The 22,969-nt window shown below is 37.0% G+C and overlaps 1 protein-coding gene across 3 annotated transcripts in view; it reads left to right on the forward strand.

The window, feature by feature from the left end:
• The window catches only part of IL17RD (interleukin 17 receptor D), a 51,736-nt gene extending 29,809 nt beyond the window's left edge, over positions 1 to 21,927 (forward strand). For all 3 annotated transcript variants that reach the window (XM_075513899.1, XM_075513898.1, XM_075513900.1), the window contains exons 3-13: positions 3,270 to 3,395; positions 8,018 to 8,136; positions 8,591 to 8,711; positions 9,705 to 9,749; positions 9,848 to 9,999; positions 10,846 to 10,911; positions 11,475 to 11,529; positions 12,481 to 12,591; positions 14,288 to 14,472; positions 17,212 to 18,148; positions 20,434 to 21,927. In XM_075513899.1, coding sequence (XP_075370014.1) covers positions 3,305 to 3,395; positions 8,018 to 8,136; positions 8,591 to 8,711; positions 9,705 to 9,749; positions 9,848 to 9,999; positions 10,846 to 10,911; positions 11,475 to 11,529; positions 12,481 to 12,591; positions 14,288 to 14,472; positions 17,212 to 18,148; positions 20,434 to 20,549 — 1,998 coding nt within the window. In that variant the 5' untranslated portion in view covers positions 3,270 to 3,304 and the 3' untranslated portion in view covers positions 20,550 to 21,927. The remainder of the gene's footprint in view (positions 1 to 3,269; positions 3,396 to 8,017; positions 8,137 to 8,590; positions 8,712 to 9,704; positions 9,750 to 9,847; positions 10,000 to 10,845; positions 10,912 to 11,474; positions 11,530 to 12,480; positions 12,592 to 14,287; positions 14,473 to 17,211; positions 18,149 to 20,433) is intronic.
• Positions 21,928 to 22,969: the final 1,042 nt, after the last annotated feature.

The following is a 22,969-nucleotide window of genomic DNA, read 5'->3' on the forward strand; positions in this document are numbered from 1 at the left end:
CTTTGGTATTGACATAATTTTAAAACCTAGATTTGTTTCTGCTGGATCTTCTCCTTCCTGTGTTTCACTGATAATAAAACAATCTAATAATTTGTAGTAGTTTCACTTTCAGATTGCCCTACATCATCTGCCCAGTATTTGGCTGGAAAATTATAGAGAATGATTTTATTCTGTGAAAGAATGTCATCATTGAAAGGTTCACTACCCACAAAGTCATAGGAAAGGATTATTTCAAGCTTTATACATCTTTTCTCCTGATTTGTAATTTTGGGGGAAAATAGTGTGAAGTGTGTCTCAAGGTAGAAAATGTGTAGTTTGTATGCAGGGAATATATTAAAAATGCATCTTTGCCCAGATTAATATTGCATATGAATATTGAAGATGAATAGCATGTCTTCATCTAGTTGAAATAGTTGGAACTTTTCATTAGCTACAGTGTTAAAAGACCAGGTTAATGGAAAACTGCTGTCTTCATTTTCAGTGAAGACAGATGGTTTTAGTAGTGTAGCAGATGTGGTCTGTTTTGCAGCTAAACTAAGAAGAAAGTAATCTCTAGCATAATAACAGTAATAAGCAGGTTGCAGCAATAATACTTCAGACCTCTTCAAACGTCTGCTAAGTGGCTGTATCTTATTGTTTTCATTTTTTAAAGGTTTTTGTCATCTGTGTTGTCTAGTCAGTAAAGTATGACTATTGACTACACTGGGAATTTATCCTTATTTGGGCAGTTAGTGGCCATCATGCATATAAACTCAATGCACAGTCAAGAGAAGGTCCTAATTTACAGCAGTAACTTTTGTATTAATGCCAGTGCAAGTCACCGGTTGGGTTTTTTGCCTACCCAAAGAAATTACCTCAGATGCTGAATGTGGGTAAAATTTCATCCTTGAGAGCATGTATTGGGAAACCTAACAATAGTGCTTTTGTTTCATTCCAATCATCCTTTTGTTCCTCTATTTTTATGGTAATATCTGAATTTGCAATCCTTCACTGAATTTTGTTAAATCTAATTTGATGTTAGTATTTAAAATGAGTAAAATTTAAGTATGTTAGATTGTACAAGAGGTAGGTGGTCGCTACATGATTTTTTTTATCTACATAAAGAAAAACAGGAAATAATATCAGTCAGAACAGAGATCCCCACGTTTAGTTAACACAATGGAGTCTGTTTAAGTCCCAGTATCTGTCATGTTTTTTCCATTAATTCTGGCACCAGAAACTGTGTTTAACCAATGACAAGTGTTAATTCAAAATTCTGCTGGCACTGTGTGCTTCCTGGACAAAGGAGTTATTTGAGTTGTGCAGTACTAGGAAAAGAGTTCCCTGATACCAAGGCTAAAGAGTTTGTATAATATGGAAACACATAGTTATCATGAATAAGCCAGCACAAAAGAGAATTTGGCTTGCTGGCTGTGATTTAAAGGCTTTTATTTTGCCACACAGCAACACTAGCGAGCTGTGTTTTATGTTGTTAAATTAGCTGGTTAGATTATTTATTCAGGTGAAAAACAAATGTTTGTATGTTTTGGTATTTCGTTTGTATTCAAGTAAAAGAAGTGGTTTCCTGAAAAGAGCAATTTTTCCCTGCTGTTTTCGTCCTAAATCTGTTGTTCCTTAAAAATGTAAATCAGTGACTCACAGTCAAACTTCAGACATATGTGCTATATTCCATTTTGGCAAATTGTCATTTGACTGTAAAATTTTAGTAACCAGGATCCAAAATCTTGGCCTTGCTATTAATTAGATCCAGACCTAGCAAAAAACTGTTACTTCAAACTTTCCATTGAAAGAGATACTCTGTTCTCCTAAGAGGAAGTTCATGCTGTCATTGAGTTCACTCGTAGCAACCGAATTCTACAAACAGCGGAGTAAGTACCAACTGCCCAGCTTTTGTAAAAGGCAATGTTGGACAAACTGCTCTATTCTTATTTGCGTGGCAGTTACATAAAAGACCCCTTACCATTGTTATACTAAAAAGCCGTTTTCTAAAACTGCTTTTCAGTTAATAATTTTACTTTCCTTGTCTTTAAGATCACACCTCTGAATTAAATTTGAATTTCCTGCATTGGCTTATCATAACACTTGATTTTTTTCATGTTTCGTTTCTACAAACTCTGTATAGACAAATACATAGCATATAGATTATCTCAGTTTTTTAGAATTAATCATCAGTCAGTAATACGTAGTCTACTGGTCAACTTTTTCTGGACTTTGTTGGCTTCGCTAGTTCAAAAGCAGAATGTTTGTGCATACACATCTTCATGTATACTGTGCTCCAGAACTATTGAATTCTCTGGCCGCTACTTCTCTTCCTGCCACAAAATACGAGCCTAAACATTGTAAGGCTTTAAAAGTAATAAAAGCTGGGGTTATTTGTTTTCTTGTTTTGAATGCATAAAGACTTGGTCAAGTTCAACAACAAAGTCAAGAACGTTTTTCTTATATTTTATTTTCTTAATGAAAGCTGAGGTTTTCTATAATCACGTGTTTGCGGAGCTGTAACTTTAGGGAATACACTGTATTTTGTGAGGATAACAAGACAAAACCAGTTCTGGCTGGATCCAGCGGCAGGAAAATGGTCTACAGGGATGTGGCTACTGAATGGATGACAGAGATGAGATGGATTTACGCAGTAGGCTCTTTGTGGTCAGGATCAAGCAGTATTGTGGTTAGAAAGCACTTCTTGAGCACCAGTTCTAAAGCTTCACATTGTTCATTGTTCTCATACGTGCCTGATCATTGACCAACGTTCTCTTGCTCTAAGCGCTGTACATGCTGAAAATTAATGTCAGTCCTCGTATTCTTTTGAGCAATTAGTGAGGAAAAGTTCTCTCTTGGGAGTCCCAACACGTGTCATTTTTACTCTTACTGTGATACAGGCTACGCTGGTAACTGGTAATTTCCTTTGGAGTCCTGTGAACTAGGGTTTTGCAACTGGTGAAAGTGGTTGTGCTCAACGATTTGTAAAGTTTTTGTGTTTTTCAGTGTCCTGAGAAAAAAGCTTCATCTAGATTTACTATACAGTACTTAGTTTTATAGAATAAATAGTGCACATGTACTTTCACTTTGCTCAGTCTTGAAGAAATGTTAGGAAATTAACTTAAGTCTTTATTTACATGGAAAGGTGCGGGTCACGTTGGAAACTGGTTGCTTGAATAGATCTTTAAGATTAGGTGCTGTTGGCAGATTATGATTTACTTGCTCTGGTATGGCACAAGAATGTCAGCTAGAATGTTTTTCTTAAAGCATTTATTTCTCCATATTTTTAGACTGCACGCCTTATCTGAATTCAGTGGGAAAACACATGATTGGAGACGTGCAGAATATAACTATCAGTCAGTATGCATGTTACGAACAAGTTGCAGTGACGATACTTTGGACAGCAAATGCCATCGGTAAGTAGTTGAGGGAAACGAACTAATTCATCATGTCTTTGGTAATAACTTCTTGCTGATCATTATTAAGTAAAATAATTAAATTAGGCTTGGAATCATTGAAACAAACTGCTTACGAAGAAGGAGATTCTTAACAGCTTTGCAAAGCTGCTATTTTTACTAGCTCACTTGAAATACCCTTAAAACCAGAATGCTCTCTGCAGCCATATGCTGCTTTCTACTATTCCAGTTTGTTGAATTTTTTCTGCTCTTCAGAACTGTGCAATAGCCCTGATTGCGTTGTCAGCCCCAAGGCATTGGTGCATTTCAGTGGCATTGATTGAGTTTAATTGTCAATACACTTAAAGATTCTGTAGGATGCAGATTGGCTTACAGGTGGAAAACATTATTTAATCATAGCTATACAACCTTTGATGTGTTACCTTGTCAGGTCTGGTCACTAACAATATTCCTCGATCACTGAAATGTCACTGGAAGTACCTTGTGGCCCACTGGAGCAGCAGTGGTGGCCGGGCTGTCCCAGGCCGCCTCTCCAAAGTGGGGGGTGCGCAAGATGGCCCATTGGGGCATGTGAAGAAAATTTCAGAACTTCTATTTACATATTTTTTAAATCTTGAAAAGAAAAACTAAGCCCTACGAATATTTAATGTATAGATTGACACTGGCACCCTTACTCGGTCTCTGTGTCAGATGTTCGTGTTTCACGTGTGGTACTTGAGGTATCCTGAAGAAAGAGCGGGTGTTCTACAATATGGAGGGGTTCACAGCGGCATCCGCACTCTTTCATCTGCTTTCAGCATATTGCGACGTGTTGCAGTGTATGTGTGCCAGGTTAAGTGGATTTACTGTTTATATTATCTAGTTTTAACTGAACTAACCGTTATGATGAAATGGACAACTGGCTTAAGATAATTGAAGGTAATACTAATAATGCAAGCACATGCGAACAAGAAAATAGTAGAGCTGACAGTTCCCCTGCTCCTAGTACAGGCTCCTTGCCAGCCACATTAGAAGGTAAAAACAATGACTGTCTAACTAGTTCTGATAAAAAGTGGGCCAAAATTATCAAGACTATTTGAAATACAGATTTACACCTGCCATTGTTAATGATGAACCTTGCCCTAAGCGTATAGTTTGCCTTGAGATATTAGCTAATACTGTGAAGCCATCACGATTAGCAAGACATTTGGAAATTTAGCATGTGGAACATGAAGACAAACCTCTGCAATTTTTTCAGCGATGTTTGAAGCAATGTGATACTCAATAAAGTACAAAATTTCACTAAACTTAATGATAAATCTTTAGGAGCCTCTTTTTGTGAAATCTTTTTTGAGATTTCTTACTCAATCGTGAAAGACAAAAAGCCACATACTGCTGGGGAAACATTTGTTCTTCCTGCCACGGTAAAACTGGCTGAAATAATACAGGGAAATACTGGAATGAAAAAAAGGATTCTGGCGTAAGGTTACAGAGATAGCACCGCATGTGAAATCCAGTCATTGCATCATTCATAGGCAAACTATTGCAGCAATGAAGTTGGAGCCAGAAGTGCACAGGATGTCATCAATGTGGTTAGTTTTATAAAAACAAGACATTTAAATAGTAGAATCTAAATAGTAGAATCTTTACAATACTTTGTAATGAGACGGGGAGTGACCATGAAAATCTTTTGTGCCACACAGAGGTTCGCTGGTTGTCTTGTGGCACAGTGCTTAAGAGTTGTCAAACTCAAATCTTTGAGTTTAGCATTCTTCTTGCACAAAAAGACAAGTGTTCCAAATTTGCTGACCTTTTCTGTGAAGACAAGTGGCTGTCAGTACTATGCTACCTAGCAGCTATTTAAAAAAACCCAAACAAACCAAAACCACACTTAATGTGTCTCTTCAAGGTAAAGGTGACATTTTAACGAGCGCGAAAGTAACTGCTTTTTGAAAGAAACTCATGCTATGGAAAGGGCTTTTCGAAATGGATGTTTGGAAAGGTTTCCTTTGTTATGTGATTTTGTTGCTGAAAACAATGCCAGCTTCTCACCTATAAAAACTCGCATATCTTTACACTTAAAAAATCAGGAAACAGAATTTCCTAGCCTGTTTAAAAATCTTCCAAATGCAGAGTTTCAGTGGGTTTTGAACCCTTTTGTTAAAAATACAAAAATGCAACACATTCCGATTAGTTTGCAAGAACAACTGAAATCAGGGAAGGTAGAAACTTACTAGCCAAATTTCAAGAAAAACCTTTGCATAATTAGAGGATGGAAGTGAAATGAGTATCGTGATTTAGTAAATGCAGCCGATGATGCACTTCCTCCGTTTGGATCCATGTATCTGTGAGGTTGTTTTTTCGGCTATGACAGCCATTAAAACCAAGTAACAAAATAAACTGAACTTGGAACCAGACCTTTGAATTGCTATATCACAAAGTGTTAAACCAAGATTTAAAAAAATAACGAAGCATATTCAATCACATAGCTCTCGCTCAAAAATATTATTATTAATATTAAGTGGGAACAAAAAAGGTTTTGTATCATTAATAAAATAAAAATTATTTTTTAAATAGTTTTTAATTTTTCTCTCATGCTTTTATAAATTAATTTGTGTATATTGTATAATGTACATAATATATTAACACAGTGGTACATATGTATATTTTATAAATATACTGGGGGTTTGTGCTAAAAATTTTTCTGTTGATAGGAGTGCATGATCAACAAAATTTGGAGACCACTGCACTATAGTGCACTCTCTCTGTACCAACACCTCATAATTTCTTTTTCTTCACACTAATTAAGGTCCTAAATAGAGTCACATAATAGAAACACATTTTTTTAGTCACCAGTGTTTAGCAAATGAAAGAAGTGGAGTTTCTTTCTTGAATGTTTTTAATACTTCATTAAAGAATTTTAACTGCAAAGGTGTTTTTCCATATCATGAAATAATTACAGTTAGACTTAAGCACAATACAGTTTTCAAAATTAAAAGAAATTTTTTTTTTTCATGTTCTTTTTCTCATACAGCAGAGTCTCAACTTGATATTTCATGGTTCATACTCCCTCAAAAAGTTTTAAATCAGGTATTTTTATGATTTAGTAAGAGCTGGAAGTTCCCATTTATATGGTAGGATTGCATCCTAAATGATGAGATACAGCTAATGATGCAAATGTGTATTTATTAAACTTGACATAATTTTTTTAGCCTAGACCTGCATTTATTAAATCAAACATTTTAGATAAGAAAAATTGTCATTTTTTTGTGGCCTTCCAGTATTAAATCATGCTTTCATATTTTTTAAAAATAAAAAATAATGATTAATTTCTGGGGTTTAAAAGAGCATATGAAAATTGCACTTAATTTTGCAAAACTGTACAGCTGAAAGCCTTTGGTAATCTTCAGCGGTAGACTGGATGAATCAAATCTCTATGGGAAATAAAGCTTGGTGTTCTGTATTGTAACGATCAATCCTTTGGAAAGCGTCAGGACAGAACTGCTGTTGAAACATCTCGGGTAACGTGGAGACTGGACGCTTTCTCTTCCATGGTCTTTATGTAAGCACAAATAGTGCTTTTGTTCCATGGAATATTAAGAACGTATTGCGCAACTCATGGCCTTGATCTTCTACAAGATTATAAAACCCCACAAACCCATGATAACTAGTGCAACAGAGGAGGCCCATGGAAAATCATACATTTGCTATTTTTTTTTCTTAATCTGACAAGCATAGCACGAACTCAGATTAATCCATTTTGATTTATGTGCAGTTAGCTTACAAAGGCTGTGCTTGTGTCTTTGATAAATATGTATTCTGCCGTAGGTAGTGCTGTTGAAAACACGTAATTAGATGGATAGTGGTAGTTAGGCTAGAAGAACTACGCAGTGACTTCGATACCTGAGCCACAAAAGTATCACAGGGTAACACTGGCATTGGCCTGTGACATTCTCATCGCTGTGACTCAGTTTAGTTATGTAGTGAAGTAATTCCACCATGACAAAATTGCAAAGAAATGTAAAGACACTGTGCTGAGAGTTACTTGTGTTAGAATAACTTGAAAAAAATGGGTGTAGTTCTGGCATCAGTTATAAGTAACTGGAAGTATTCACTCACTGGAATAAATTCCATTCCGTTTAAGTCAAGTTTTCTGTTATCCCATACTATATTAGAAGTAAAGAAGTTGTAACAAGCGCTATCACTTTACCTGGTAATCTCAGAAATGACAGGAAGGTGTTATAAAGGAATATTTCTATAATTTGCTAGCAAAATGTTATATTTCCTTGCTAATAATGGAAATGTGACGTTACTATAAAGTGTTCCTGAGGGTGATGAAGGTAATGATAACTTATATTGCAGTGATAATTTGGAAGCCCCAGCTGCGATGTGGGCCCCTCTGCTCTAAGCATTACACAAGTATGTAGTAATTGCAGCCTTTGCCAAAGGTTGAATTCTAAATAGGCAAGACAGAAAATGCGGGAAGAACTGACACACAACAACAGGTATTAAAACACAAACATATTTCATATGAATGGTAAGTTTTATTGTTAAAGACAAATGAAATTTATTCAAATTATGTAAAATACCACAGTATGCATTTGAATTATTAGTCTTCTTTTTAAATGCCCTGCTGTTTGCAGGGATTGAATACCTGAAAGGATTTCGAGTAATACTTGAGGAGTTAAAATCGGAGGGAAGACAATGCCAGCAGATGGTTTTAAAAGATCCAAAGCAGCTCAGCCCCAGTTTTAAACGAACAGTAAGTGCCTTGTTTCAGGAAGAGTTTCACTGTTGCTTGGTCGTGTGAGTAGTCTTAAAAGTGTTTACATGCTGCATATAAATCTAAATATATCACTGTCTCAATATATACACAGTGTGCTGTTTACTAGGATGCAGGTTGCTTCCTAAAAGTATTATTCTTTAAACTAATGATGGTTGTTGATCTAGAGACGGATCTATTTGCCTTCTGTGGAAGCTTTCCTGAAGCTGGAAGCTGTCGTTTGGGTGACTCTGGAGTGCAGTTGCACCTCTGCAGTAGTCCACATCCAACTCTGTTTTGAGATTCCTCAAGTCAGTGTGTAATGGAGGGTAGATAAAGGATTCTTAATGTATTAATTTCTGCTTATGTTTGCAAAACTGTGGGCCTGTTGTGAAAGATACTTTCAGTTAGAATAGTTGATTTTAAAATATGTTGCAATCTTGTCTTTTTGTAGGGAATGGAATCCCAGCCCTTTGTAAATCTGAAGTTTGAAACAGATTACTTTGTAAAGATTGTTCCTTTTCCTTCCATTAAAAATGAAAGTAATTATCACCCATTTTTCTTCCGAACTAGACGTAAGTATTGCATACAATATAGTACTGCATATCATCTCTTCAACAATGGGTGCCACCGCCCCCCCATCTTTTTAGTTTTCCCAGCAAAGGAATGTAGTAGATGATGATGTTAGATGAGGCTGGGTTAGGATAGTTACTGACACAGTCTTTGAAGGAAGTTCTGGGTGTCAAGTGGAAAGAATTTGGATGCCACAGATAAATCTGTGGTGTATGATAATACGTGTTAGGCAACAACCAGAAGAAAAGTGTCAGGTAGGCCTGGGATTGTCCCAGGTTTGCCTATAGCAGGATTGCTCCCACGGTTCTCAGGAACACTTGACTCATGAAGGTGGTTTGCTCCTTCTCCTCTCTGGACATTGTGAAGAAGCTCAGGTTGGTTTTGGTTTTGAGATCACAGTTTAGAAAACAGGTATCTAGAGATAGATATAGATGGGTATGTATAAAATGAGATAGCAACAAATCAAGTTGAATTTCTCAAAATTACTTGGCCAATTCTCATTGGAGTTAGGGAGAAGAAACTTGAATAAGCTCCTCAGTGCTCAAATAGTATGATGAGAAACTGCAAGTACCCTTTGGGGTGAAATGTTGATATTTGTCCTACTTAGGGTTTTTTGATGTAGACCGCAGTAATATTTGTCTTTGTAATAGTGCTCAGCATACTTACTTACTCTGAGTAAATGTATTTAAGGCTAGTTTCAACTTCCTCTCCTGCTTTGCTGTGCCTGGTGCTATCCCTTTTGTCTCACAAAGCAATGCTATTTTCAAATTAATGAACCTAGTGTTTCTCAAATAAAGATGAGAAGGGACTTGAAATCGTAACAAAGAAGCTAAGTTTGCAAAATATATTTACTCCAGGTGTATTAGAGACTGGGAGAGAAATGGGGGTATTGTCTTCAAAATGATGAGCTCCCTTCTTTTGCCCTCGTTCTTTTTCTATTTAAATAGCGTTGTATTTTGATACTGTATCATTAATAATTTTGTGTGTATTTGTAGCATGTGAATTGTTGCTACAGCCAGAAAACCTTGTCTGCAAACCTTGTAAGTAAAATGTAATACTTTCTGTATATCCATCTTACAAAAAGTTACTGTACTTGAAGAGTCACTTTTTTCCAATTAATGACTATCTCCTCTGACAGACTGGAAGCCAAGGAATCTGAATGTTACCCAGCAGGGTTTTAACATGCAAGTGTCCTTTGATCATGCACCTCACAACTTTGGGTTTAGATACTACTTTCTCCACTACAAACTGAAGCATCAAGGGCCATTTAAGCAAAAGACCTGCAAACAGGTACATTGCTGAGTTTTGCAACTCTTAAAAGCACAAAACCTATTAACATCAGATGTTGGAAGGTTTTATAGAAACTTTAAAAACTTAATATAATATTAAGTTAATTTTAATTTTTAAACTTTTAAATTCTTTAAAAATTCTTAAAATTTTTAAACTATTTGGTACTATTTATGTAAATGATAATTGTATTGTGATAGCACTCATCAGTCAAAACCAGGCTCGAGGGCTCCATTGGAGCTGGATAAGCAAATGGGGAGAGACCGTTCTCTCTCTTGAAGACCCTACAACTAATCAGTACTTTAAACTGCGGTTTTATTACATTTGTTATACATATTATTTCCTACTTTTTTATTTCACCTTTGCACCAGTCTGACTGCTTGATAGATCACCCATGTGAGAGGGTATCACAAGATAGCTCTCATTTTCGTATGTGCATGAATTAGGCTCTCCTGGGATTTGTACAGCTGCGTGCCTAAGTCTTGTTATGGGAGCTGCAATTTCCTGTATTGTTGTCCTTAACTTTGGATAGTATTCAATGGCAAGTTTATTCTCACTGGTCAACCTTTCATCCTAAGTCTCCGAAAGCTAGGGAGCTTCAGGGCATAACGTAGAGTTTATGTATTAGACCAAACTTTTAAGAGTTTTTTGGATAATTAATCATATTTTAGTTCTGCAGGCAGAGAGTTGTAGTCCTTGCATATTTGAATGGAGAGACTTAGTTTTGCTGGTTTAAGGTGTCCTAATACAGGAGGGCACTGTATATTTCTAAATTAATGTGAATGTATTTTTTATTAGGTTTTAAAAGTATGTGAATGGCTTGCAAAATATTCTCTTTCTTTGATGTAGGAGCAAAACACAGATACTACAAGTTGTGTTCTTCAGAATGTATCTCCAGGGGATTATATAATTGAGGTAATATTTATAAATAGTCATTTGTACAACAGCTAAATGAGTATGTTAATGGAGGAATTAACTGAAATCCAAGTATTTCAAGTCACTTTTTGGTAAAACTGGACTTCAGGCATCCCTACTGAATTACCTTGGGCAAGTAAAAGTTTTTTGGCAGATTGTTCTTGACCTTTCCATAGATTTGCTTCCCTGAGTGCATAGCAGTTTCAACTGTGCCTTCAAGTAAAGTTATAGGCCTGCATAATTCTTGGACTTTGATTTTTTTTTTTTTTTTTTAAATTGAAATTCTGTAGTTTGGTCAAATCTTACTATACTTAAAAGGTGGGTATTTCTCTTGATGATGACAGTATGTGAACTCTGAAAGTTAATATTACAACATTAATCTCTGTACCAACAAGGACAAATGATTTCTCTAATTACTAGTTTGTGGTGCTCTTTAATTTTAAATTTTGAACAGTAAGTTTCTTCACATTTGGTCATGAAAGCTGTTATAGTTGTTTTCATATTGCAGAAAAGAAATAAAATTAAATTTCCACAAAATAAAATCCAACTTTTACTTTTCCAAGCTCGTTGATGACACTAATACAACAAGGAAAACAATGCACTATGCTCTAAAACCAGGTATGAATTTTGTTTTGTAAACAGGATACAGTATTTACCTTATTAATTTAAATTCAGTTTTGATTATGTTGGAAATAAATCTTGATTTGACCTGTGTCTGTTTGCCATAATCAAGACTACTGAGGCAATTGTGCTGTGATCTTTTGACCTAATGAAAAAAGAGTAGACATGCACACTGGTACATACACATCTGCATCTCTGTACATTTATATTTAGTACAGTTTAGATCAATATATCATTGGAAATCTTTGGGGGAAAGTCATTTTTGTTGCCTATAGGGATATGAAGCATCAGAGCCTGTAGCTTAATTGCACGCAACTGATGCGTTCAGTAGTGTGGAAATAATGTCATGAAACTGTGAGAGCAGCCTAAACGTGTTACCTGCCTGCGTGCTTCAGCCCTGAAAAGAAATTAAGCAGTCTGGAAAACCAGTCAAGTGAATGCTTAGCATGTCTATGTATCAGACCAGGTACTGAGAAGCTAAATAGGGATTTCGGAATGTAACTGCAGACACAAAACACAGCCTCAGGTGAAGGCAACGGGCAAAATGGACTGAATCCTAATGCACGTTGCTACAGGTAATCTGTGTGGGAAGACAGTTCTTTCTAAGTGGCTAGTTCAGCACCCTGGAACAAAAATCTGGCAGGTCCAAATGACTATTGCGTATCTTATCAAAACTACACTTCATGTGAAGTTCTCACGGGGGGAGGTCTGAGGTGGCACGCAGCACTTGTTACTTACGGTAGTCACTCTCATGCTGCGGTGATGGGGGCAATCAGCATAAAACTTACTTAAAGTGGAGCAGAACATGATGTTTGATTCTACTGTATATTTGAGAATTACCTCATAATAGTGTACTGCAGCAGTTTTACATTCCCAGTGTGAAGATTTGATTAGATAATTATAACATAGCTTATTTGCATATGGCTAATTCTGCTTTATTTTTCAAAGTACATTCTCCGTGGGCTGGACCGATAAGAGCTATTGCCATTACAGTCCCTTTAGTCGTCATTTCAGCATTTGCAACGCTTTTCACAGTGATGTGCCGCAAGAAACAGCAAGGTAAGAGGGTTTATTCAATACAGAGTTCCATGTAAAGATGCACTTTTGAAACCAAAAGAGTCTTAACTGGTAGGTTTATTCCAGAAGTACCTTTATCTGAAGAGCTTTCTTTTCTTCTCTACCTCTCCTTCCTCCCCACGGCTTTTTTGTGTGTTGAAACTTGTACCAAATTCTTAATCAGTGCTTGATGGTAATTTGTTGCCATAGAAAGTCTTGTATCACAAATCAAGACTTCGCTGTAGAAAGGAGAGAACAAAAGACCTGTTGGGAAATATTTTTGGTTTGGGGTTTCTTTTTATTTGTGAAAGTACTGCATGACTATGTAGAATACAAACATCTGTAAATTGATATATTTTAAACATTCCCTTATTTCATTCAGAAATGTCTAATTCATATTTATTTTAAATCAGAAGAGAAGTCAAGCCATGTGATACCAATACAATTCTCAGCACTGTCTGGAATACTACCTGTATCTGTTATTCCAGATCTGCTCACTTTCTTGGAAGTTGCCTTTATACTTCATCCTAGGCCGTCTTCCTAAATTTACTCTTTCTACGACTTACTTGCAGATGTTTCTCTAAATTAGATTCCGTCCCTCCTTGCTGACTTCTCTCTCCTCTGTGTCCAGGAGCTGGCAAGCCACACTTGTTACATTAGGATGTTAAGAATCAATTGGCATTTTTTGTAGAATCTAGGGAACCATGCGGTTTCATGAATATGGAAAAAGAGATTGCTTTCCCCAACCTCACATATCTGTGTTATCCATCTGAATTTTGGCATTGAGGTATACTGCAAGTGCTATATGCCATCTGGGTTAAATCCTTTTACCGTCTGCTCTTCTGTGGCTATCCCTTTGCTCACAGCTAGCACAGTTCCAGAAAAAAAACCCAGACAAATCACTAAGGATTTGTCTATGGAGAGAGTTGTTCCAGAATAGTTATTCCTGATGAATTGTTCTAAATTAAGTCCCTAGATGGATATTTGTATTTTGAAATACTCATGCTTTATTCCAAATTAGCTTAATCAACTGTAGAACTAGATTGAATTAGTCTGGCCTAAGACCAGACTTTTATGTTCCAGCATAAAAGCATCTATACAAGGAAAGAAACACTAATAGCTATTTTGTTTTAAATTAATCATATCTTAATTGAAATTAATGTCAAATTAATGTCCAAACGTGTGTGTGTATATATACCAGAGAGATACTGAAGGGATCTGTGTTCCTGGAGTTTCATATTCTTACCTGGCTTGTGTCATGTTTTTTTTAAAAACAAGAAACTTTGTTATACAGGAAGCTCTTTATGATGATACATCTTTAAGGTTTGTAATATTTAAAATTACAAAATTTTAAATATTAAAATTTACCTCTCTTCAACAGAGAGGTAAAGACTGTTGAAGCTGGATAGAGGTGAAACAACCTCATTCTATTTATAAAATAAACCTTTCTTGAGTTTACTGACTTGTACAGTAATAACTGCACATTTCATTTTCAAAGTGTGTTCCACATATGTAGCAAGTCATGAGCTGGATAAATAGAGCATTTGCAACTTTTGTTTTTCAGGCTGGAAAGGAAAAAAAAAAAAATTTTTAAAAACGTCATTACTGTGTGCATTGGTAATGAGCCTACAAAAGTTTTAGAAAAAAACAAAACAAAACCAAGCTTTATAGTGTAAATTCTTTCTCTCTTCCAATTTAGAAAATATATATTCCCATCTAGATGAGGAGAGCTCAGAATCTTCAGCATATGCTGCAGGTCTCCATGTGGAAAGACTTCGTCCCCGGCCAAAAGTGTTCATCTGCTATTCCAGTAAAGATTGCCAGAAGCACATTAATGTCATCCAGTGCTTTGCTTATTTTCTTCAGGACTTTTGTGGCTGTGAGGTAAATTATTCAACATTTCTTCCGTAAACAGAGTTTCCTTAATTGAAACAGCACCCCCAAAACTCATAATAATATGTGCTTGAAAATTGGATATTTCAGTCGCTCCTTTCCACAGAGATAACTTTCGTTAGTTTTCTAAATATTGGCTATATAAATTTCTTTACTTAAGGAAAGGAACAGATCATAGCCCGCATTTAAAAAAAAAAAGAAAAAAAAAAACACCCAAAAAACCCCAGAATAGTGGAAAATGTGTACTGCATTGATTCCAGGACTTCCATCCAGCTGTGCTTAGCTTGTTTTGTATTAACTGCTTTTTTCTGTTTAGTAGGTCTTGCATCTTTATGGTCGGCAGCCACAAAGAGGTATTAGTGTCTACCTGATATACTTCAGTATTCCTAAAATATGTTTTACATTGTAATTTTAAAGTAGTTGAATCTATCAAAACTCCTATTCATAGAACAAAATCTGTGTAATTAGGATTAATTTTTGACATTATGTATTAATTTTTATTGGTTTTTATTTTTTTTTACTTCCCTTCTGTTCCATTAGTGCTGTAAAATCAGCATGTCTTTTTCTTGGTTTTCATTTAAAGCTATGAGAAAGACATTCAAATCGTTACTTTTCCAATTGTTACTTTGAACAACGAGGCTTCGAATGTCAGACTGCCTTCTAAAATATAATCAGTATGTGGCCAGTCTTGCCCTTCTCAACTGTAAAAGGCAAGACAACGGTTAGTCGATTGTTGCTGCATTTAATCCTCCACCGTGATTTTCAATGTGTGAATGGAAACTCTTTTCCAACTATACAGCAAGTCTGACCTCAAGCGGCCAAACACAGTGACACAATCGAGGCCTCCCATGTTGGGGATGTTCACAATTTATTCATATATTTGAAATAGTTCAGGTATGGTGTTTTGAAAGTAACTTATTTGGATCCCCTTTTTAGAGATGTACTTTAGCCCTGCTACACCATACCTCTTTGGAATAGCGTTAAGGTGAGCTGTTACCGCTATAACTGCGTGCCATGGAACATACGGTATCAGGCATCATTTAAGATTTATATAACAAAATATTGATAGCATCTACATACAGAAATAATATGTGTTATTATTAAAGCTGTGGAGTTTAAAATAAAAAGTGATGCTCAACACCTAACAGAACAGTTGCACAAGTATTTTTCTTATGGAATTGGAATGTTTTCTCATAAAGGACAAAACCAGTGGCATTTAACAACCATTTAAAATAATAACTTGACCATACTAAAAACCTTTTCTCACAGATAGGAGATCAGACAGTATTTTGAAGAACAGAAACAAAAACAGACACAAAAGAAAAACTACCTGCATTGTACCTTTATCAGAGTACCTCCCAAGCAGCTGTAAAATGACTTCTCCTCCCCCTGCATAGAACAGAATAGCTCGGTTGGAAGGGCCCCACAGCGATCATCTGGTCCAACTGCCTGGCCACGGCAGGAACGATCCCTTTCTCCCTGTGACTGACTGTGCAGCAACAATTTTCATGAGTCCTTGTGTTCTAGGCATCCGCCTACTCTCTGTCGTCTGACATGGCAAAGTTTTCCACTCTGTTATGGGTGACATAGCAGAGCAAGAATACTTTGTTCTCTGGAAAGATGCTTGAGAGAAGACTTTATGAATGGTTTTGATGTGTGTCTAGTATGGAAGTTGTTTGCATCTATTTTTTTCTGTTATTCTACTGCTCATTCTTTCTTTCATGAGATAAAGCATTGTGTCCTTCGTCTGGTGTACACAAGCATTTCAGACCATGTACAAAGTTCAGAAAATTTGACAAAGTACAAAATAAAACAACTCTTATCGTAAAATTTTCAGAGCTTTCTTACCAGAGATAAGCTGCTGCTGTTTTGCATCCTAACTGAAAGGACTCGGATGTTATAGGCACTAATTATGTTTGTATCTAGATATGAAAATTCTTGGCACCAGACTTCATTAATATGCAAACGATGATAAATGAATATGGATTTCCATTACATTCAGCATATTAAGGACCCAAATATACAACAGTTAAATTGTTTGAGGCAGGCACAATACATTGTTTATTGTAAATTGATGATATTTAATTTGATCAGATAAGTAAATAGTAATTTACTTGGTCCAGCCACATTTTCTATGTTCTTTTTATTCCCCGAGAAATACTGCTATGTACCAAATCCATAGTGGTTTTATTTTTTAAGGAACTATGTAGTTTACATTCAACTGCTTGGCTTTGCACTGTTACTTGTTGATTCCATAAATTTATATGTAACACAGGTATAATTAGGTATGTTTTTCTTTAAGCAATAAATAAGCAGCAAAATGGGTTCATATAGTAACTAGCATTCTTGTTTTAAAAAAAAAAGTCTGGAAGGTTTTCCTTTTTACCTTAGCAATTCACCCACCTCCTCAGCCCAATGAAATATTCAGCCCGCAAGCAAAGTTTAGAAAGAATGTGAGGCCTTGCTTACTTTGGTGAATAACTACTGACGAAGTTAGTATCACTGATTCCAGTTTGTCCGCTATCAATGCTATGTTAATTATTACTTATTTCTCTTTTAAATCAGCTTGTATTTGCATTAGGGACAAGCTGTAGTTAAACTCATCATTAATTCTCAATTGTTGGATAAATACAAGCTGACTCATTGAGTATAACTCATTTAAATTTTATTAGCAAATATATCTAATAATCTAATAATGAATATCAACCAGAATGTTCTTTTCTTTTCCAGGTGGCTCTAGATTTGTGGGAAGACCTAAAAATTTGTAAAGAAGGTCAGAAAGAGTGGCTTATTAAGAAAATAAACGAGTCCCAGTTTATCATCATTGTGTGTTCCAAGGGAATGAAATACTTTGTTGAAAAAAAGAACTGGAAACACAGAGGGGTACCCAAGGATGCAGGAAAAGGAGAACTCTTTCTGTTTGCTGTGTTGACTGTTGCAGAGAAGCTTCGTCAAGCAAAGCAGAATTCAAATGACCTCTGCAAGTTCATTGCAGTCTACTTTGATTACTCCTGTGAAGGAGACATCCCCGGTATTCTGGATCTCAGTACAAAATACAAACTCATGGACAATCTCCCTCAGCTGTATTCACATTTACACTCCAGAGATCTTAGTGTACAGGATTCAGAGGTGTTTCCTGTTAATGTTAGTAAAAGGAATTATTTCAGGAGCAAATCTGGGAGGTCCCTTTATGTTGCCATTTGCAATATGCATCAGTTCATTGATCAGGAACCAGACTGGTTTGAGAAACAATTTATTCCCTTCCCTCCACCTTCTTTACATTACTCGGAGCCTGTCATGGAAAAATTTGATTCAGGCTTGGTTTTAAATGACTTAGTGAATAAACAGGTGATGGATGGCGATTTTTACCTGAAAACAGATGTAAATATTATTTCAGCAGGGAATTCAGACTCTCACTGTATAATTCAGCACTTAAACCTTGGAGAAGATATAGAAACTCAGGACATTCAAGGCAGTGGCAGCTCTGTTCTTCAGCCGTTGTTACATGTTAAAGCTTCAAATCTTAAAGATATGCCTCGAGATTCTGGAATCTATGATTCGTCTGTTCCTTCATCTGAATTATCTTTACCTTTAATGGAAGGACTATTGACAGACCAAATTGAGACATCTTCCATTACAGGAAGTGTTTCTTCATCATCAGGTTTAGGTAAGATACAGCAGTGTTTAAAAAATTATATTCTGTTATTGTGAGCATGTTTCTACCATCTCAAAATACTTCAGATAATATGTGAGGGAGCCATATAGAAGGCTGCAGAGAAAGGTAAGCATTGTATAAAGATGGTAAAAAAGAGAGGTTTCGGTAAGTTTAGAAAAATGAATCTTTTCCTTAACTTACTGTGCGGGGGGATTCTTAGCTAAGTAAGATTTCACTAAAATTCTATTAATAAGTCACTTCTCATTAATTGACCTATTATTGGAGAGAAGGCTTCTTTCTTTCAGGGACTCCTTGGCAGCTGGGATACTCAGCTGACAGCTGTGTGGTTTAATCAAGAGGGTGATACGGCAAAGCATTCTTACAGAACGGCCGTAAATCTAAAACTGACATCCTGGGCTGCTCCAGCACATACTAGAACCTTTGCGGATATCGTCTGTACTGTGGTTAACTCAAGTTTCAGAATGACATTAGGCTTCTCACTGGATATGGGGCTGGGGGGAATGAACAAACGGGTTTCAGTGGAGGAATTCAAATGCTTGGAAGACACTCTCCAAAACAGATGCCCAGCTTAGATGCCTGCAGTTAGAAGGTGTAAATATTGCCTCAGGCTATATAAAAAGCTGCTCTGACCTTACTAGTTACAGTACATTGAACTGGCATCAAAACTACATCAGCGTGGAACGTTCCAGCATTTGTATTTGTAGGATAAAACTGCTGCTTGCTGGGATTTTCCTTAAGCAGCTACAACAGGCGAATATTGCATTTTGATAGTGGTATGCTGTTCTGCTTTCTTGAATGAGTGTTGACAGTGAGCTAATTTGTTAGACCTTTCTCTTGGCTAAATGTATTTTTTTTTTAAAATTATTCAGATAACTCATAACTAATGTTTGATGCCAGAATTATCTTGGGGGGAGAGAATATATATGTTCATTTACAGATACAGCATCTATATCTATAGGCTAGATAGTCTATAGGACAAAATAACTAAAACCTGAAAACTTTTCAGGTGGAAAAAATACAGATTTACTGATTTAATCACATAAGCTACAAATACTGTTATTGTTTCAAAATTAATATTATATTCTTTCATTTCCTGCCATCTTCTAACATAGCCTTTTCTCACATTTGTGGGAAAAATTACAGATGATATCTGTAAAGGTTCTAGTGTTGGATGAAAGTAGGATGCTAGTTTAAAATTTATGGCCTCTCTGTAAGAATGCTTTACCAGTATTCCCCCCTGATTCAATCACAGAGCTGTCAGCTGGGTGTCCCAGCTGCCAAGGAGTCATTGGAAGAAAGAGGCAGTCTTTCCAGTAATTAATTCTCAAGTCACATACCTACTTGTTAGCATCTTTCAGCTATGGAGGTTAAACGTTATAGCACTAGCTGGTAGAGTTGGATCTTAACACTGATGTTCCAGCGTCTTAAGAAACCACCATAACTTCTGCCATTTTCCCATTCACTGTCCCTGTCCAAAAGCACCACCCTGACCGACTCTCAAACCTCCCCTCGCCCAGACCACGGTTCCAATCAGGTACAGGGTGCAAAGGATGGGGTATCTAGAACTGAGCATCATCTGCCTGTAAGAGTGCAGCCCATTCATCTTTTTACTGTCCCAGACATACAAAGTATTTATAGCCCTAATATCTATATGCCTAATAATGAGAGGAGTAGATAGACTTTTTTAGCTTTTATTCTTGTTCTAAAAGTTGGACATGTCCAAATTATTACTCTGAAGTCACAGTGCCATTTCTGTTCTGGCTGCCTATTTTTTATCCATTACTTGGTCAGAACAGAATTGAATAGCTCTGTCATTTAGCATCTCAAGGTAGATCTTTCCTTTCTTCTTTAAAGGACAGTTTGATTTAATCTTCTGAATTAAAATTGAAAGTCACATAATTTGTAATACTTTCTATCTTTCAGTGCAGTTCATGTGCAGACTACTGATCTGCAAAGAAAAGATTCCCAAAGAGATCATAGTATTTGGCTTCATCAACTGAAGTTCAAACCCGTTTAATTTTGAGGAAGTACCAACAACCAAACCTTTACTAGGTCTATTCTCTAATAAGGCCTTGTCTAAGAAGCCCTGCCTGGGGAGGAAATTTGTGTTAATTCTTTAGATAAGGAGTTACTGAGCGTGGTAGTTCAGCCTCATGAATGTATGGCATTATGATCCAGGGAGTTTTCATATGTTTTCTTTGCATTGTTTCTAAAATGTTGACCAAATACAAAATCAATGTTTCAGTTAATGAACCTCACTCTTTTTCCTTTTATAGGGGAAGAAGAACCTCCTGTAATCACTGCTACAAAATTCTTAGTGCCTGGAATATGTAAAGCAGAACTTCATTGCCATATCCATACTGACGAACTGCAGGCAATTGCTCCTTTGTAATACATTACAACATTGTTATGCATTGCCACTTTATCAACAGCCTCTGTTTGTGCTTTAACTACCACACTGTCTCAGCACTAAATCTACTTGAAGGAACAAATACTCCCTGAAGAAGATCTGCTGTTCCTAAGGGATTTTTTTTATGGCCAGTAAACTTGAATCTGTTGGTCTTTATGTAAAGTATTTCATGATTTGAAAAATGCAGCAGGGAAAAATAGATGAGAATGCATTTCAAAATCATTCCTATTAATAATTTAAATGTTATGATATTACACTGTTTACAGATGCCATAATCAAAATCGACCATTTTTTGCTAGAAATAATCTTGCAACTGGACATAAAATAGCTTGGAACATTGAGTCTTAGTAAATTTTGCAGTCCAGCCTCTAGTTTTAAGTGCTGACTTACATGATGGCAGGAGTGTTGTAGTGAATTAGAGCAGGATTTTTTTCAGAAGCAAGATAAAATGCCAAAGGTGAGATCAAGAAATTCTCCATCAGAAGAAATAATTTTCTTTTAGGAATGTTTGCGCTCCTTACCTCACAGTCTCCTCTCTTTCCCAAATGCTAATGTGTCTCAGTATTTAATTTTAGATAAGCGCATGCTTCCCTCTTCTGTATGATCCTCCTCTCTCTTCTCCACAGTCTGGCTATGATGACTCACAAGTAGTACCATACTGAGTCTGAAGTACGATTTTTATAGGAGACAAAAATATAGATCCTGCATATGCTGAGTGATACCATGGAAACCAAGTTTCCCGTTTTCTTCCTGGAAGGGCTAACATAAAGAATCCTTTAAAGAGATGGGGGAAGGAAGACTAAATTCTGTATTTAAAACATCATTCTGGATTTGTTCAGCCATGAGATGAGTATGCTTTGTGGGGGATTTCATATTATCCTTCAAGGACATGCTGCTACAAAACCACCTGGGGTAAAACAAAGACAAGCAGTTAGCAGGCATGAATACTTTGCGTTGTTTTGAGCCAACCGGTAAACAGAAACCTATGAGGTGTTTTGCAGTTCACACTACTTATCGTTACTTAGTGATTAAGATAGTATACTATTACTAGTGTTATATTAACACAAAATGCTAAAACTACAACTGGGCATGTGTATCTAAAGACAGAGAGCATGCATGTCCTTTCTTCTGCAGGGACCAGGCTAGGTGTACCATCATCCAAAATATCCCTGCTGTTTCCGAAGAGCAACTTTTCATAAGTAAAACTCATCTACATAACTGCAAATCCAGGCACTATTATAATAAGCATTATAACAGCAAATAATCAAGGACACCTTGTCAATGTGCCTTTGCTAATTTTGCTCATGGAGTCAGATTCTGTCTCATCTAACCTGTCTTCACATTCCACTAACAGGAGGTTACTTTACAGAATCACAGAATCACAGAATCATATAGGTTGGAAAAGACCTTTAAGATCATCGAGTCCAACCATAAACCTAACACTGCCAAAAACCATCACTACACCATGTCTCTAAGTACCTCATCCAAACGTCCTTTAAATACCTCCAGGGATGGCGACTCAACCACTTCCCTGGGCAGTCTGTTCCAATGCTTGATAACCCTCTCGGTGAAGAAAAATTTCCTAATATCCAGTCTAAACCTCCCCTGGCGCAACTTGAGGCCATTTCCTCTTGTCCTATCACTTGTTACCTGGGAGAAGAGACCGACCCCCACCTCTCTACAACCTCCTTTCAGGTAGTTGTAGAGAGCGATGAGGTCTCCCCTCAGCCTCCTTTTCTCCAGGCTAAACAGTCCCAGCTCCCTCAGCCGCTCCTCATAAGACTTCTGCTCCAGACCCTTCACCAGCTTCGTTGCCCTTCTCTGTACGCGCTCCAGTACCTCAATATCCCTCTTGTAGTGGGGGGCCCAAAACTGAACACAGCATTCGAGGTGTGGCCTCACCAGTGCCGAGTACAGGGGCACAATCACTTCCCTAGTCCTGCTGGCCACGCTATTTTTGATACAGGCCAGGATGCCATTGGCCTTCTTGGCCGCCTGGGCACACTGCTGGCTCATATTCAGGCGGCTGTCAACCAACACCCCCAGGTCCTTCTCTGCCAGGCAGCTTTCCAGCCACTCTTCCCCAAGCCTGTAGCGTTGCATGGGGTTGCTGTGGCCCAAGTGCAGGACCTTGCACTTGGCCTTGTTAAACCTCATACAATTCACCCCAGCCCATCGATCCAGCCTGTCCAGGTCCCTCTGCAGAGCCTGCCTACCCTCCAGCAGATCAACACTCCCACACAACTTGGTGTCGTCTGCAAACTTACTGAGAGTGCACTCGATCCCTTCGTCCAGATCATTGATAAAGATGTTAAACAGAACTGGCCCCAACACCGAGCCCTGGGGAACACCGCTTGTGACCGGCCGCCAACCGGAGTAAACTCCATTCACCACCACTCTCT

Source organism: Mycteria americana, chromosome 11, assembly GCF_035582795.1.
Source record: "Mycteria americana isolate JAX WOST 10 ecotype Jacksonville Zoo and Gardens chromosome 11, USCA_MyAme_1.0, whole genome shotgun sequence".
NCBI classification, from domain to species: Eukaryota; Metazoa; Chordata; class Aves; order Ciconiiformes; family Ciconiidae; genus Mycteria; species Mycteria americana.